Source organism: Leucoraja erinacea, chromosome 24, assembly GCF_028641065.1.
Source record: "Leucoraja erinacea ecotype New England chromosome 24, Leri_hhj_1, whole genome shotgun sequence".
Classification (NCBI taxonomy): Eukaryota; Metazoa; Chordata; class Chondrichthyes; order Rajiformes; family Rajidae; genus Leucoraja; species Leucoraja erinaceus.
The window spans coordinates 25,670,921-25,687,073 of record NC_073400.1 but is presented as its reverse complement, the minus strand read 5'-3'; the positions used below and the strand labels follow the sequence as shown (position 1 = coordinate 25,687,073).

At 45.4% G+C, this 16,153-nt stretch overlaps 1 protein-coding gene across 1 annotated transcript in view; it reads left to right on the top strand.

Annotated features, from left to right (window-relative positions):
• kcnd3 (potassium voltage-gated channel, Shal-related subfamily, member 3) overlaps positions 1-16,153 on the top strand; it is a 242,681-nt gene that overhangs the window by 207,113 nt on the left and 19,415 nt on the right. The window contains exons 3-5 of the mRNA XM_055654862.1: positions 8,199-8,361; positions 9,116-9,217; positions 11,821-11,919. Coding sequence (XP_055510837.1) covers positions 8,199-8,361; positions 9,116-9,217; positions 11,821-11,919 — 364 coding nt within the window. The remainder of the gene's footprint in view (positions 1-8,198; positions 8,362-9,115; positions 9,218-11,820; positions 11,920-16,153) is intronic.

Genomic DNA, 16,153 nt, shown 5'->3' with positions numbered 1-16,153 from the left:
TGGCTGTGCAGGGATATGTCACTACTCAGTACTTGTCTTGGATGGTGGGCATGTGGAATGAGCTTCCAGTGCGGGCAGTTGAGGCAGGCCTCATAAGAATATTTAAAAGGCATTTGGCCATGCACCATGGATAGAAAACGTTTTGAGGGACATGGGTAAAACGCAGGGAGGTGCATCTAGTGTGGATGGGGATATTAGTGGGGCATGGGGAAGTTGGGCGGATGGGCCTGTGTCAGTGCTGAAGCACTCTTTGACTCTAAAGGCCCTGTCCCACTTGGCAATTTTTTCGGAGACTGCCGGCGTATATCAGGGTCGCCAAAAGATTTTGAACATTTCAAAATCCAGCAGCGACAAAAAAAATGTTGCGACACTTGAAAAAACATCGCACATCATACGTCACCACCGCATCATGAATTTTTCAGTGACCTGATACCGCAGTCAATGATGCCAGCAGTCGCCGAAAAAAATCGGTAAATGGGACAGGCCCTTAAATCTTCTGCGTTTCAGAATTCACGGATCTCAGCTGATTGGTATTGGTTTATTATTGTCCCAGGTATCGAGATACAATGGAAAAGCATTAGTTTGACGTCCAATTCAGTCATGTCATACTATATATGTGCACAATCAAGCCACAGACAAGTACAACAGGTGGAGCAAAGAGAACAAGATACCAGTGTGCAGACTATAGTTTTGGTGCCATTACAATTGCAGAGAAAAAGTCTGATTCCACAATGGACTAGGTCAGAGGACGCATCAGTATTGAACCCGGGTCTCTGGCGCTGTAAGGTAGCAACTCTACCGCTGTGTCACCGTGCTGCCCTTGAATTAACAACTTGTTTCGTTAAGTGTGATTTTAGACCCACCAATGTGGTTGACCATTAACTGCCCTTTGAAATGGCCATCTAACTTCAGGGGAACAATTAGTTTTAGTATTAGAGATACAGCATGGCAACAGCATGGCAACAGACTGTATGGCCCATTGAGCCCACACCAACCATCATTCACACTAGTTCTCTATGTTATCCCACTTTCACATCCACTCCCTCACTCCCTACACACTAGGCCCAATTAACCTACGTCTTTGGGATGTGAGAGGAAACCGGAGCAACCAGGGGTATCCCACATGGTCACAGGGAGAGCGTGCAAACTCCACACAGATAGTACCTGAGGTCAGGATCGAACCAAAGTCTCTGGCACTGTGAGGCAGCGGCTTTAGCAACTGTACCACTGTACTGGCCACTTGAGGATGGACAATAAGTACCGGATTTGCCAGCAACTGAACCATCCGATCACCAACTAGAGAGCGCTCCTGACCTAGCATCGACTTCATTGGAGACCCTCGGACTGTGCCTAAACGGACTTTACTGGACTTTATCTTGCTTTAAACGTTATTCCCATTATCCTGTACCTCTACACAGCGAACGTCTTGAATGTAATCATGTATTGTCTTTCTGCTGACTGGATAGCAAGCAAGAATAAAGCTTTTCACTGTATCTAAGTACACCAGACAATAAACTAAATTAAATCAAAGAAATATTGAACTAAAAACTAATATTTCCACATCCTGTGAATGAAAAATGAAGACCCGAGCTCTGCAAACATTTTTGTTTTAATTTACTTATTCATATTAATGTGGATATCATTATCATTCTAAATGTAATTTTAAAAAAATGGATAGATGATATTTCGGGTCCGGAGTCCTCTTCATTCTGATGAAGGGTCCTGACCCGAAACGTCACCTATCCATTTTCTCCGGAGACGATGCTTGACTCACTGAGTTACTCCAGCATTTTGTGTCTATCTTTGTATAAACCAGCATCTGCAGTTCCTTTTTATTACTTCATGCTTTTTTTTTTAATATACAAAATGCTTTTATTCAGAACGAACAAAACTACAGAGTAGTAACACGATCAAAGAATGCCTATGTTGGCAGCTCACAAACAAAGTTATCAAATTAAAATATTAACAATTTTATCAACAATACATTCGATTAGATGAAAAGTTATACTTTATAATTTACGAACCTTTCTCCAATGATGTTTTATTAGAAAATTATTCCATTTTTTTTATCATGACATTTGTTTTTTTTTCCTTTCTCTCTTACTCCCTATTTATTAAAAAAACTAGAAGCAGAATCAATCCACAACTGATAATATTAATAATGTACGACTGATATAGTCAACTAAATAGAGAGAGTACAGAGGAGATTTACTAGAATGTTGCCTGGGTTTCAGCAACTAAGTTACAGAGAAAGGTTGAACAAGTTAGGGCTTTATTCTTTGGAGCGCAGAAGGTTAAGGGGGGACGATTGAGGTCTTTAAAATGATGAGAGGGATAGACAGAGTTGACGTGGAAAAGCTTTTCCCACTGAGAGTAGGGAAGATTCAAACAAGGGGATATGACTTGAGAATTAAGGGACTGAAGTTTAAGGGTAACATGAGGGGGAACTTCTTTACTCAGAGAGTGGTAACTGTGTGGAATGAGCTTCCAGTGAAGGTGGTGGAGGCAGGTTCGTTTTTATCATTTAAAAATAAATTGGATAGTTATATGGATGGGAAGGGAATGGAGGGTTATGGTCTGAGCGCAGGTATATGGGACTAGGGGAGATTATGTGTTCAGTACGGACTAGAAGGGTCGAGATGGCCTGTTTCCGTGCTCTAATTTTTATATGGTTATATGGTTATATGATATACATTAAATGTTTTTAGCATAATATGTGTTTGCTTCTAATAAAAATATTTTTAAAAAACAATACATTCGCCCTCCCGCAGTGACCAGTGTTCGCGGAAGGCCTCCAGAGTCCCCGTGGACACCGCGTGTTCCCTCTCCAGGGACACGCGGGCACGCTGCCTGGACCCGCGAATGGTCATTACTTCATGCTGGGAGTGACCTTTATGCTTATAATTCCAAAGACAATTCAGACCTTAGGTAACCAGAAGCTGCAGTGTATGACAAAAAAAAAAAACACTTTATAACCCAAACACTTCAGTAAAGATACCACACTCTTTTGAATTATAGTCTCCTGCCTTGCTTACAGCTATCGTTGCCAGGAGAATGTTAATTAGCCAAGAGCTCACCGCCTGCTCTCCAGTCAAGTTTTGACCTACTTTCACCGCAAAGTCCCTCTGTTCTGTGTTTTCTCATCTGTCCTTGGGCTCATGTGAGCTTCTGTTTTTTAATGATAATATTGGCTTCCCTTCAACCAGGGCTAACTCACCTAGCAGTAGCTGACATCAACCGTGCAGTTAAATGCACAGCTTTGGGGGGCGGCACGGTGGCGCAGCGGCAGAGTTGCTGCCTTACAGCGCCAGAGACCCAGGTTCGATCCTGACTACGGGTGCTGTCTGTACGGAGTTGGTACGTTCCCCCCTCCCCCCCCCCCCCCCCCCCCCGTCACCGCGTGGGTCATCTCCTGGTGCTCCAGGTTCCTCCCACACTCCAAAGATGTACAGGTTTGTAGGTTAATTGGCTTCAGTAAAATTGCAGATTGTCCCTAGTGTGTAGGATAGGATCGCTGGTCGGTATGGACTCGGTGGGTCGAAGGGCCTGTTTCCACACTGTATCTGTAAACTAACATTAAACTAAATGAATCTGAAAAATAATGTCCAAGTCAAAGTATCCTTTATTGTCATTCAGACCTTTCAGTCTGAACGAAATTTTGTTGCCTTGCAGTCATACATATAATAAAATAACAAAACACACAATAAACACAAATTTAACATCCACCACAGTGAGTTCACCAGACACCTCCTCACTGTGATGCAAGGCAAAAGGCTTAAAGTCTTTGTCTCTTCCCTCCTTGTTCTCCCTCTGCTTTTAATGTATACTGGGACTTACACTCAGTACGAACAAGAGTCTGAGAGTGCTGGAGTCTCATCATTCATGAATACGGAATGTGTTGTAGGATATTGTGTAGGATAGTGTTAGAGCATCTCTAAAGTCTAAGTAAAGTCTAAATATTTGACTAGCTTAGATGGGATCTCTTGGTCCCCATTGACAAATTCGGGCTATTTGTCCATGAGTCTATAAGTGGACATATGTCTGTGATATACCAGTATCATGAGTCTATAATACAACACAGACCATTCTCAGGGTGTTATTGTGCTGACAGATGAGGTATCAAATATCAACTTAAATCACCACGTTCAGATAAAGCGTTGAAAGGGAATAGAAATCTCTGACACATATCACAGGGAATGTGTTGAAAGGACATAGTGGGTGGATCACTGTCGTTCTGGTGAACTTTACTTTAGACGTTAGAGATACAGCGCGGAAACAGGCCCTTCGGCCCACCAAGTCTGCGCCGACCAGCGATCACTTTGTATACTAGCACTATCCTACACGCTGCGGACAATTTACAATTTTACCGGCCAATTAACCTACAAACCCGCACATCTTTGGAGGGTGGGAGGAAACCGGAGCAAACCCACGCGGTCAGGGGGAGAACATACAAACTCCGTACAGACAACATCTGAGGTCAGGATTGAACCCGGCTCTCTGGCGCACAAAGGCAGCAGTTCTACCGCTGCGCCACCAGGTACCCCAAATTGGCGTTTTGGCTTTGTACCCGTATGGTTGTTTGGCTTCCACTTCTTCGGTTCGGCTTCTCGTCCTTCGATGCCGCATCCGCACGGCGCCACCATGCCGCCCTAACTCCTGTTTGGAGAGGAATATTAAAATTCACATTCTATGGGCAATCTCTACTCTAACAAAACCAATTCCAGAATCTGCTACACATTATAAGATGATTATTAGGGAGACATATCCAATCTATTTATCATTTAACAGAGAGGACTGGGACATGGCCAGCATTCACAATTGTATCGCCTCAGATATTTGTTATGGTGAGCACATCTTCTCTTGCGTTGGCAACCGGCCTCACGTACCCACAGCCCGTGACTTCTCACATAGTACTGCCTCCACCACCTCCTCCCTCATCCTCACTACCCAGCCTGACACCTCACCCTCAACCTCCTGCCCATTCCCTCGCCCTCATACTTGTGTTCCTTCTCCTCTTCCTCCACCTCACACCTCAATCCTACCCTGCCCCCTCTTATCCATCTCACCCAGTTGCAACCCTCTCTCTCCATCCCTCCCCCACTCAAGTCGTTGCACTAGCTTCCAAGTCTTCTTGTTACGTCTCGTTGTCTGTAACTCATTTTCACCTAGCCCATAGCTAACATTGGCCTGTCTCCTTTATCATCATTATTTTTTTTCATATCTTTCATTCATTTGTTCTCTATCTCTCTATATCACCGTCTATATCTCTTGTTTCCCTATCCCTGGACTCCAGAGATGCTGACTGACCCACTGAGTTACTCCAGCTTTTTATGTCTATCTTCGGTTTAAACCAGCATCTTCTGGCCTGGAATCTCCAGTGAATTACTCACCAGAGTTTTGACTTTAGAGTTTAGCAATAGCGTTGAAACACGGCCCTTGGAGTCCGTGCCGACCAGCGATCACCCTGTACACTAGTTCTACCCTACACACAAGCCAATTATCCTACAAACCTGTAAGTTTATGGACTGTGGGAGGAAACTGGAGCACCTGGAAAAAACCCACACAGTCACAGGGAGAATGTACAAACTCCGCACAGCAGCAACCATAGTCGGGATCGAACCAGGGTCTCTTGCACTGTAAGTGCGTTGAGGTGCCACCGTGCCGCCCAGAGACTGGATGCAAAAAGCCTGCTAATCCCCTGAAATTCAAATATGCAAAGCACCAACATGAAAAATCCTTTTGAGAGATTTCCAATTTTAATTACATTGGAGTCATTGGGCCAGAGAAGATGAGACCAGGACTACACAATGTGTTATAGCATTGGAAACACCACAGGATGGATAGAAATGTCTCTGTCAATTGGAGCGGAATGCAATAAAAGGAAAGTGAGAAGACTGCATGTTTAGATAAAGTCTTCCCAACCGCGGCAAGCAGTGTAGAAAAATAGAAACATTGAAACATAGAAACACAGAAACATAGGTGCAGGAGTAGGCCATTCAATATAATAATGACTGATCTTCCAAAATCATTACCCCGTTCCTGCTTTCTCCCCATACCCTGTAATTCCATTAGCCCTAAGAGGTATATCTTACTCTCTCTTGAATACATCCAGCGAATTGGTCTCCACTGCCTTCTGTGGCAGCGAGTTCCACAGATTCACAACTCTCCGGGTGAAAAGGGTTTTCCTCATCTCAGTCCTCAAAGTCTCCTTATTCTTAAACTGTGACCCCTGGTTCTGGACTCCCCCAACATGTTTCCTACATCTAAATCCCATTTAGAATTTTACATGTTTCTATAAGATCCCCTCTCATTCTTCTAAATTCCAGTGAATATAAGCCCAGTCGATCCATTCAGTCGATTCAGATGAAAATCTGGGTGAAGCTGAATACATTACTGCATAAACACTGCACAGCAATGGGAGGCGATTCAAGGGCCTGTCCCACTTGGGCATCATTTGCGCGTCACGCAGGTGATTTTGTGAATCCCCAAATCCTGGGGCGTGACCGCGCGTCACTGCCTACATCACCACGCACCATGCGTGCGTAATGAACGACATGCGCGCATCACGTGCTAGTCACGACGCACACGTCGTGCATCGTGACATGTAAATGATGTTGCGAAAATGACGCGCAAATGACGCCCATGTGGGACAAGCCCTTACCAATCAAGGTAACCCAGTATTTCCATGAGAACCGAGGCCAGTGGAAATAAATAATAACTAGGCTTTGGAAGATTGCAGGAACTGATCACCACTGTAGATGGTTATGCATGCAACCATATATGTAACTACCTCATTAGCATATTGTCCCTCCCACATTCTATAGTATAACTGTAGTGTCTGCATGTTCCCTCCCTGTTAGGTTCCAGTACGTGTGTAGACCAGCTGTGGTTAGTACTGGAGCGTGTGTGATTAGTACTTGAATAAAGACTTAGTTAAAGGACTATGGACGACGTCTAGTTTCCTTTACATGGTGTCAGAAGTGGGATCGTATAGCAGGTATAGGGTAGGGTAGAACTAGTGGGATCTAGTTTCCTTTACAACCACTAACATTTCTTACATTGTATTATTATTTATTTTACCGAGATTCACATTTTCATTGGTTAACAACCCTCTACTTAGATTTATTTTTCCTGTATAATTAGGTTTAGATTTGTTTTTGTCACGTGCACGGACTGTGAGAAAGTTCACGTTCATGTCAGAGAAGCAGAATTTGGCCATTCAGGTCTACTCCGCCATTCAATCATGGCAGATCCATTATTCCCTCTCAACATCATTCCCCCGTCTCCTCCCCTAGTCTTTGTGCCCTTCATTGTCACCCTCCTGTAGTTCTATCCCCCTCACCCTCTCCCTCCTTGACCTGGGTTAGTCTGCCTAATATTCTACATCGCTCTTCAGTTCACCTGGTACACCTACCGACCCCTATCTCACCCCTCCTTCTTTCTTAAGTTCACGTTCATTAGTTCTAGACCCAAAATTAGGCCATTCGGCCCATCAAGTCTACTCCGCCCATTCAATCATGGCTGATCGATCTGTTCATCTCGACCCCTTTCTCCTGCTTTGTCCCCAAACCCTTGAGACTTTTACTGATCAACAATCTGCCAATGTCCGCCTTGAAAATACCTAATGACAGCCTTCACCTCCGTCTGTGGCAATGAATTCCAGATTCACCACCCTCTGGCTAAAGCAATTCTTCGCCATCTCCATTCTAAAGGTACGTCCTTTTATTCTGGGGCTGTGCCCTCTGGTCCTACACTCTCCCAGTTTGTGCTCTGTTTTGCATGCTATCCAAACAGATCTGATATATCATAAATAAATACAATCAAGCTCAAATACAGTATACAGATCAAAAGGCAAGATGCAGAGTGCAGACTACAGTTCACAGCATTGTAGCTCATCAGTTCTATTGACAATAGGCAACATCTATGGAAGACAAGGACCGGCGAAACGTCACCAATTCTTTATCTCCAGAGATGCTGCATGACCCACTGAGTTACTCCTGCATTTTGTGTCTAGGTCAGACATCTTCTGGGGGGGGTAATGAGTAGGCAACGTTTCTCCTTGTCATAAAGTCATAAGGCCATTCGGCCCATCAAGTCTACTCCGCCAAACAATCGTGGCTGAACTATCTCTTTCTCTTAACCCCATTCTCTCCATAACCTCTGACGCCCATACTAATCAAGGCTTGTTTCTGTTGTAGCTATGGCGATATGGTACCGAAGACGATCGCTGGGAAGATCTTTGGCTCGATTTGCTCCCTGAGTGGAGTGCTGGTGATTGCTCTTCCCGTCCCGGTTATTGTTTCCAACTTCAGCCGGATCTACCACCAGAACCAACGGGCGGACAAGCGCCGAGCACAGAAGGTAAATGTCCTCAATCAGCCCATCCCCACGGCAAATCCCACCTCTCTCTCACCAGGGCTCTCTCACCAGGGCTCTACGGGCATTGAGCAAGGAAATTAAAAGCCATGACAGTCAGATTTGCCAACCCCCCCCACCCCCACACACACTCTCCCTCCAGCCTCTGCTATCTTTAAGACAGAGACAGACAAATCCTTGATTAGAAAGGGTGTCAAGGGTTATGGGGAGAAGGCAGGAAAATGGGATAGGAGGCAGGGATCAGCCATGATTGAATGGCGGAGTAGACTTGATGGGCCGAATGGCCTAATTCCACTCCTTGTGAACTCGAAACCAAAATGAGCAACATTCTACCCTTCCTAGAGGTGGTCAATGTGAGTGGGTGTATGTATGTATGTGTATGAGTGTGTGTGTGCGCATGTATGTGTCAGTGTGTGTACAAGTGTCAGTGTGAGTGTATGTCAGTGTGAGCATGTATGTGTTAGTGTGTGTGCATGTGTCAGTGTGAGTGTGAGCATGGGTGTGTTAGTGTGTGTGTGTGTGTGAGTGTATGTATGTATGTGTGTCAGTGTGAGTGTGAGCATGTATGTGTTAGTGTGTGAGTTTGAGCATGTATGCGCATGTGTCAGTGTGAGTGCGCTGGCCCTTTGCATTATGGAGCAGGATTGTACCGAATGTGTAAAGTGAATGTGTGCGAAGGAGAGACAGTTGTAATTGATTCGGATAATCATTGCTGAGACAACCTTGTTTCTCTTCACAGAAAGCCAGGCTTGCGAGGATAAAGATAGCAAAAACTGGAAACGCCAATGCCTATCTACAGATCAAACGCAACGGAATGATGAATGAGCACTTGGAACTCACAGTAGGTGCAACATTACATTGTTCAGCGGTTTAGGGAAAAGGGTGAAGATCTCTTTGAAATGATTGAACTCTCTATATTGGAGGCCAATTTCGCCAGAACGTAAATAGAGTGTGTCTGTCCTGCTTACGTCACTGGTGGGCAGTTCGTGGCCGCATTCAAGCTTGACCAAGTGTCCTACACGTGCTGCTCATACCTTTCATGTATTTGTTCTTTCTACCATTTCATACCTCTAGTTTCCCTCTCCCCTGACTCTCAGTCTGAAGAAGGGTCTCGACCCGAAACGTCACCTGTTCCTTTTCTCCACAGATGCTGCCTGACCCCGCTGAGTTACTCCAGCATTTTGTGTCTGTCTTTGGTGTAAGCCAGCACCTGCAGTTCCTTCCCACGCATATTCTATACTTTTATTGTGTAGGAAGGAACTGCAGATGCTGTTTTACACCGAAGACAGACACAAAATGCTGGAGTAACTCAGCGGGACAGGCAGCCTCTCTGGAGAGAAGGAATGGGTGGCATTTCGGGTTGAGACTGAGTCAGGAGAGAGGGAGACATAGAGACATGAAAGGGTATATCTCTGTGTCTCCCTTTCCCCTGACTCTCCGTCTGAAGAAGGGTCTCGACCCGAAACGTCACCCATTCCTATACTTTTTATTGCTTAATTCTGCCTACACTACTTGATTTGGAATAGTAAGTATATACTATCTATGGAGGTATACACATGTGTACACTCCACAGTAAAGCACGAACAACAGACTGGAAATGTGTTGAAGAGCAAGAGAGAACAGAAAGGGGCCAATTCACAGGATGTTTTCAAGAGAGTTAGATTTAGCTCTTAGGGCAAAAGGAATCGAGGGTTATGGGGGAAAAGCAGGAATGGTGCACTGATTTTAGATGATCAGCCGTGAACATATTTAATGGCAGTGCTGGCTCGAAGGGTTTATAACAGTGGTTCCCAACCTTTTTTTGGCCATGCCCCACCTAATCACCTCTAAAATCCTGATGCCCCCCCCCCCCCCCCCCCCATGTGGTGATATATTATTCTTATCATTTAAAAAGTGAACTCCGTTTCAGCTGAAGAAGCTTAAAACGCCAATACCTTGGTTGTAATAACTACACAATAAAGACCTTTTTTACCCCAAAAAAAATTATTTACTCAAAATAACATCTGAAACATAAACTACATATGTTTACCTGATGGAAAATCCTAAAAAATAAAAATCGAAAATTTGGACCCAGACCTCCTCAGTCGCGCTCAATTGCCCCCCTTAAAAATCAAATTGCCCCCCTGTGGGGCGTACGCCCCACGTTGGGAACCACTGGTTTATACTGAAGATAGACACAAACTGGAAGAGTATCTCAGCAGGTCAGGCAGCACCTGTGGAGGAAAAGGATGGGTGATGTTTTGGTTTGGGTCCCATCTTCTGAAGAAGGGCCCCGACCCGAAACGCCACCCATCGTTTTTCTCCAGAGATGCTGCCTGGCCCCGCTGAAATACTCCAGCACTGTGTCTATCTTCAGGACTATTCCATCTTCGATATTCTGGGAAGAGCCATGAACTCATAGCCTTCTGATTGAGGGGCAGGAAATCTAACCGTTGCTCCACAGGGAAGAGGACAAACGCTGACGAAAATAAGTCCTGTCACATAATCCCTAAAGCAGTTGGCTGCATTTTCATAGAAACATAGAAACATCGAAAATAGGTGCAATGGTAGGCCATTCGGCCCTTCGAGCCAGCACCGCCATTCAACTTGGCCATGGGTGATCATCCAAAATCAGTAGGTACACAAAAATGCTGGAGAAACTCAGCGAGTGCAGCAGCATCTATGGAGCGAAGGAAATAGGTAACGTTTCGGGCCGAAACCCTTGGGTTTCGGCCCGAAACGTTACCTATTTCCTTCGCTCCACAGATGCTGCTGCACCCGCTGAGTTTCTCCAGCATTTTTGTGTACCTTCGATTTCCCAGCACCTGCAGTTCCTTCTTATAACCATATAACAATTACAGCACGGAAACAGGCCATCTCGGCCCTACAAGTCCGAGCCGAACAACTTTTTTTTTTCCCTTAGTCCCACCTGCCTGCACTCATACCATAACCCTCCATTCCCTTCTCATCCATATGCCTATCCAATTTATTTTTAAATGATACCAATGAACCTGCCTCCGCCACTTCCACTGGAAGCTCATTCCACACCACTACCACTCTCTGAGTAAAGAAGTTCCCCCTCATATTACCCCTAAACTTCTGTCCCTTAATTCTGAAGTCGTCCTCTTGTTTGAATCTTCCCTATTCTCAAAGGGAAAAGCTTGTCCATATCAACTCTGTCTATCCCTCTCATCATTTTAAAGACCTCTATCAAGTCCCCCCTTAACCTTCTGCGCTCCAGAGAATAAAGACCTAACTTATTCAACCGATCTCTGTAACTTAGTTGTTGAAATCCTAAATGCTATATCCTCAATGCTAAATCCTACCTTCTCTTGAATACATCAGTGAACTGGCCTCCACTGCTTTCTGTGGCAGAGAATTCCACAGATTTACAACTCTCTGGGTGAAAAAATGTTCTGATGTGATGAGCGTTAAATTATTTTCCGAACGTTCCTCTTCTTTCAGGAATCGGGTGAGAAGGAACAGCAGCAGTGCCCTAACAGACCAGGCTCAGCCATAGCCAGACAACATCACCATCTGCTGCACTGCCTGGAGCGGACAACGGTGAGTTGGCAGACACGTTACCCCTCTTGGCTCCTTTCGGTTCGGACCAGGGTTGTGGAAGCCCAGGGCATGTGGGCATCGATGCAGGGCCGATGGGACACTTCGGCGAGACCCTTCGTCAGGCCCGAAACGTCACCCATTCCTTCTCTCCAGAGATAGAAACATAGAAACATAGAAAATAGGTGCAGGAGTAGGCCATTCGGCCCTTTGAGCCTGCACCGCCATTCAATATGATCATGGCTGATCATCCAACTCAGTATCCCGTACCTGCCTTCTCTCCATACCCCCTGATCCCCTTAGCCACAAGGGCCACATCTAACTCCCTCTTAAATATAGCCAATGAACTGGCCTCAACTACCCTCTGTGGCAGAGAGTTCCAGAGATTCACCACTCTCTGTGTGAAAAAAGTTCTTCTCATCTCGGTTTTAAAGGATTTCCCCCTTATCCTTAAGCTGTGACCCCCTTGTCCTGGACTTCCCCAACATCGGGAACAATCTTCCTGCATCTAGCCTGTCCAACCCCTTAAGAGATGCTGCCTATCCCGCTGTGTTACACCAGCATTTTGTGTCCATCTTTGGTTCAAAACAAGCCACCTGCATGCAGTTCCTTCCTACGCACTGGTGCAAGGACTCCATCCCTGTAGTTGAGCTTCTGCAACAAGCTCCGCGGGGTGGCACGGCGCCGCAGCGGTATCGTGGGTTGGAGTGGATGCGTTGAGATAAGTTGAGGGAGACGGGGTGAACGTGTTTAGACGGTTGGGGTAGGATGGAGCAGGCTGGTGGCAGAAGAAGGTGGGTCAAGTTGGGTGAGGACGGAGTAACAGGAACTGACGTAGGGCGGCAAGGTGGCGCAGTGGTAGAGTTGCTGCCTTCCAGTCCCAGCGGCAAAGGTTCAATCCTGACTACCGGGGCTGTCCGTACAGAGTTTGTACGTTCTCCCGTGACTGCATGCTCTCTCTCCGAATACTCCAGTTTCCTCCCACACTCCCAAGACTTGCAGGTTTGGTAGGTTAATTGGCCTTTTGAAGTGTCCCTAGGATAGAACCAGTGTGAATGGCTACTCACTAAGAGTATTTAGATGTGGTACAGTGGTGCATTGGTACAGTTGCTGCAATACAGTGCTAGAAACCCAGGTTCAATCACGACTACGGGTGGTGCCTAGTTTAGTTACGTTTATTGTCACACACGTTTCTTGTCTTGTATGTTCACCCTGTACTCTCTCTCTCTCGTACGTTTTATTGTCTTGTACGTTCTCCCTGTGACTGCGTGGGTTTACTCCCACATTCCAAAGACGTGCTGGTTTGTAAGTCAATTGGCTTCTGCAAAGTGTCACTGGTGTGTAGGATAGACCAAGTGCAATGCCCCTGTCCCACTTAGGAAACCTGAACAGAAACCTCTGGAGACTTTGCGCCCCACCCAAGGGCATAAGGATGATCATTGGTTTGCATGGACTCAGTGGGCCAATTGGCCTGTTTCCACACTGTACCTCAAAACTAAACTAAACTAAATTGAGCTTCACCTTCTCCCAAAACGAGTGTCAAATGAGCATTCATAGCTTTGAAGGTAGACAAAAATGCTGGAGTAACTCAGTGGGTGAGGCAGCATCTATGGAGCGAAGGAAATAAGCTTTGAGGGGAGTTTAGGTTCAGGTTAATTATTGTCATGTTTACCCAGGTACAGTGAAAAGCTTTGTTATTGCATGCTATCCCAACAGCTCATATAATACTATACACTTTAGAAATACAGCGTGTGAAACAGGCCCTTTGGCCCACTGAATCCATGCCGACCATTCCAGCGATCACCCCGTACGCAAGCACTATCCTACACACTACTAAGCCAATTAACCTACAAACCCACACATTTTTGAAGTGTGGGAGGAAACCAGAGCACCCAGAGAAAACCCACGCAATCACAGGGAGAAGCTATAAACTCCACACAGGCAGCACCAGTAATCAAGATTAAATCTGGGTCTCTAAATTAGGCAGCAACTCTACCACTGCGTCACCTGTGCCGCCCCCTTATACTGTACTAATACAATCAAGCCAAACTCAAGTACAATAGGTAGTCCGCAGAGAAAGATACAGAATATAGTTCTCAGCATTGTAGCGTAGCAGTGCCAAGGACAAATGTCCAATGTCCCCAGTGAGGTAGATTGAAGACTTGGGAAGAATTCGTACCCTAGCTTATGGAAGGACCGTTCAGAAGCCTGACAAGAGATGGGGGGAAATGGTGAGTCACAAAATGCTGGAGTAACTCAGCAGGACAGGCAGCATCTGTGGAGAGAAGGAATGGGTGACGTTTCGTGTCGAGACCCTTCTTCAGACTTAGACTTCCTAAATCTTGGTGGAACATGCTTTCAAACTCTGTATCTTCTGGCAGATGGGAGTGGGGAGAAGGGGGAATGCCCTGTGGGACAGGTCATTGATTGTGTCGGCGTGTTGGAAACATGGGTTTTGTAAACCCTTCCAACTTACCAAACGTACCTTTCCATGAAACATAATTGATGGAGACTTGCGCCACCTGATGTAATGACTACCGATTAGGTCCTTCAAATTAATGTATTTAGCACATTAACAAAGCAGCAGATTCTTTTGGAATTGTGTTAATATTCAGAAGACTAGCTACTGTTCTCCTGGGAAATGTAACTACGAAAGGTTAGAGTTAAAAATTAATGGAATAGAGGTAAATAAAAATCCCATTTAAAACTGGATATGTCCCCGAATAACCTTTCTATATTCACTCTATTCAATCGAGACTTCATTTAGCGTTACTTTATTCAACGTATCCAATTTTCAAGCTTTAATAATCAATTCTCACCTTTCCAATATTTGCATTCCATTATTCAAATTATTTAGAGTTTTTCTTGCTCGACTTCAATATTCGAAGAGGTCAATGTTCTGACCTCAGACAATGACGTCTGGTAAAGGTCATAGAAACATAGAAAATAGGTGCAGGAGGAGGCCATTCGGCCCTTCAACCCTTCGAGCCAGCACCGCCATTCATTGTGATCATAGAAAAAATAGGTGCAGGAGTAGGCCATTCGGCCCTTCGAGCCTGCACCGTCATTCAATATGATCATGGCTGATCATCCAACTCAGCATCCCGTTCCTGCCCTCTCTCCATACCCCCTGATCCCTTTAGCCACAAGGGCCACATCTAACTCCCTCTTAAATTTAGTAATGAACTGGCCTCAACTACCTTCTGCGGCAGAGAATTCCAGAGATTCACCACTCTCTGTGTGAAAAAAGTTTTCCTCTGATCATGGCTGATCGTCCCCAATCAATAACCCGTGCCTGCCTTCTCCCCATATCCCTTGATTCCACTAGCCCCTAGAGCTATATCTAACTAGCTCTCTGGATAGAGTGGATGTGGAGAGGATGTTTCCACTCGGGGGAGAGTCTAGTACAGAGGCCACAGCCTCAGAATAAAAGGGCGTACTTTTCGAAAAGAGATAGAAACATAGAAACATAGAAAATAGGTGCAGGAGTAGGCCATTCGGCCCTTTGAGCCTGCACCGCCATTCGATATGATCATGGCTGATCATCCAACTCAGCATCCCATCCCTGCCCTCTCTCCACACCCCCTGATCCCTTTAGCCACAAGGGCCACATCTAACTCCCTCTTAAATATAACCAATGAACTGGCCTCAACTACCTTCTGTGGCAGAGAATTCCACAGATTCACCACTCTCTGTGTAAAAAATGATTTTCTCATATCAATCCTAAAAGACTTCCCTCTTATCCTTAAACTGTGAACCCTAGTTCTGGACTTCCCCAACATCGGGAATAATCTTCCTGCATCTAGCCTGTCCAACCCCTTAAGAATTTTGTAAGTTTCTATAAGATCCCCCCCCAATCTTCTGAATTCCAGCGTGTACAAGCCGAGTCTATCCAGTCTTTCTTCATATAAAAGTCCTGCCATCCCAGGAATCAGTCTGGTGAACCTTCTCTGTACTCCCTCTATGGAGTACAGAGAAAGTTGAAGATGAGGCGGCATTTCTTCACTCAGAGGGTGGTGAATCTGTGGAATTCATTGCCACAGACGGCTGTGGAGGCCAAGTCCATTGATATTTTAGGGTGGACATTGACAGATTTCCGATTAGTACAAGTGTCAGGGGTCATGGGGAGAATGCAGGAGAATGGGGTTGAGCGGGAAAGATAGATCAGCAATGATTGGATGGCGGAGTAGACTTGATGGGCCGAATGGTTTAATTCTGCTCGGACTTATGAACTTAT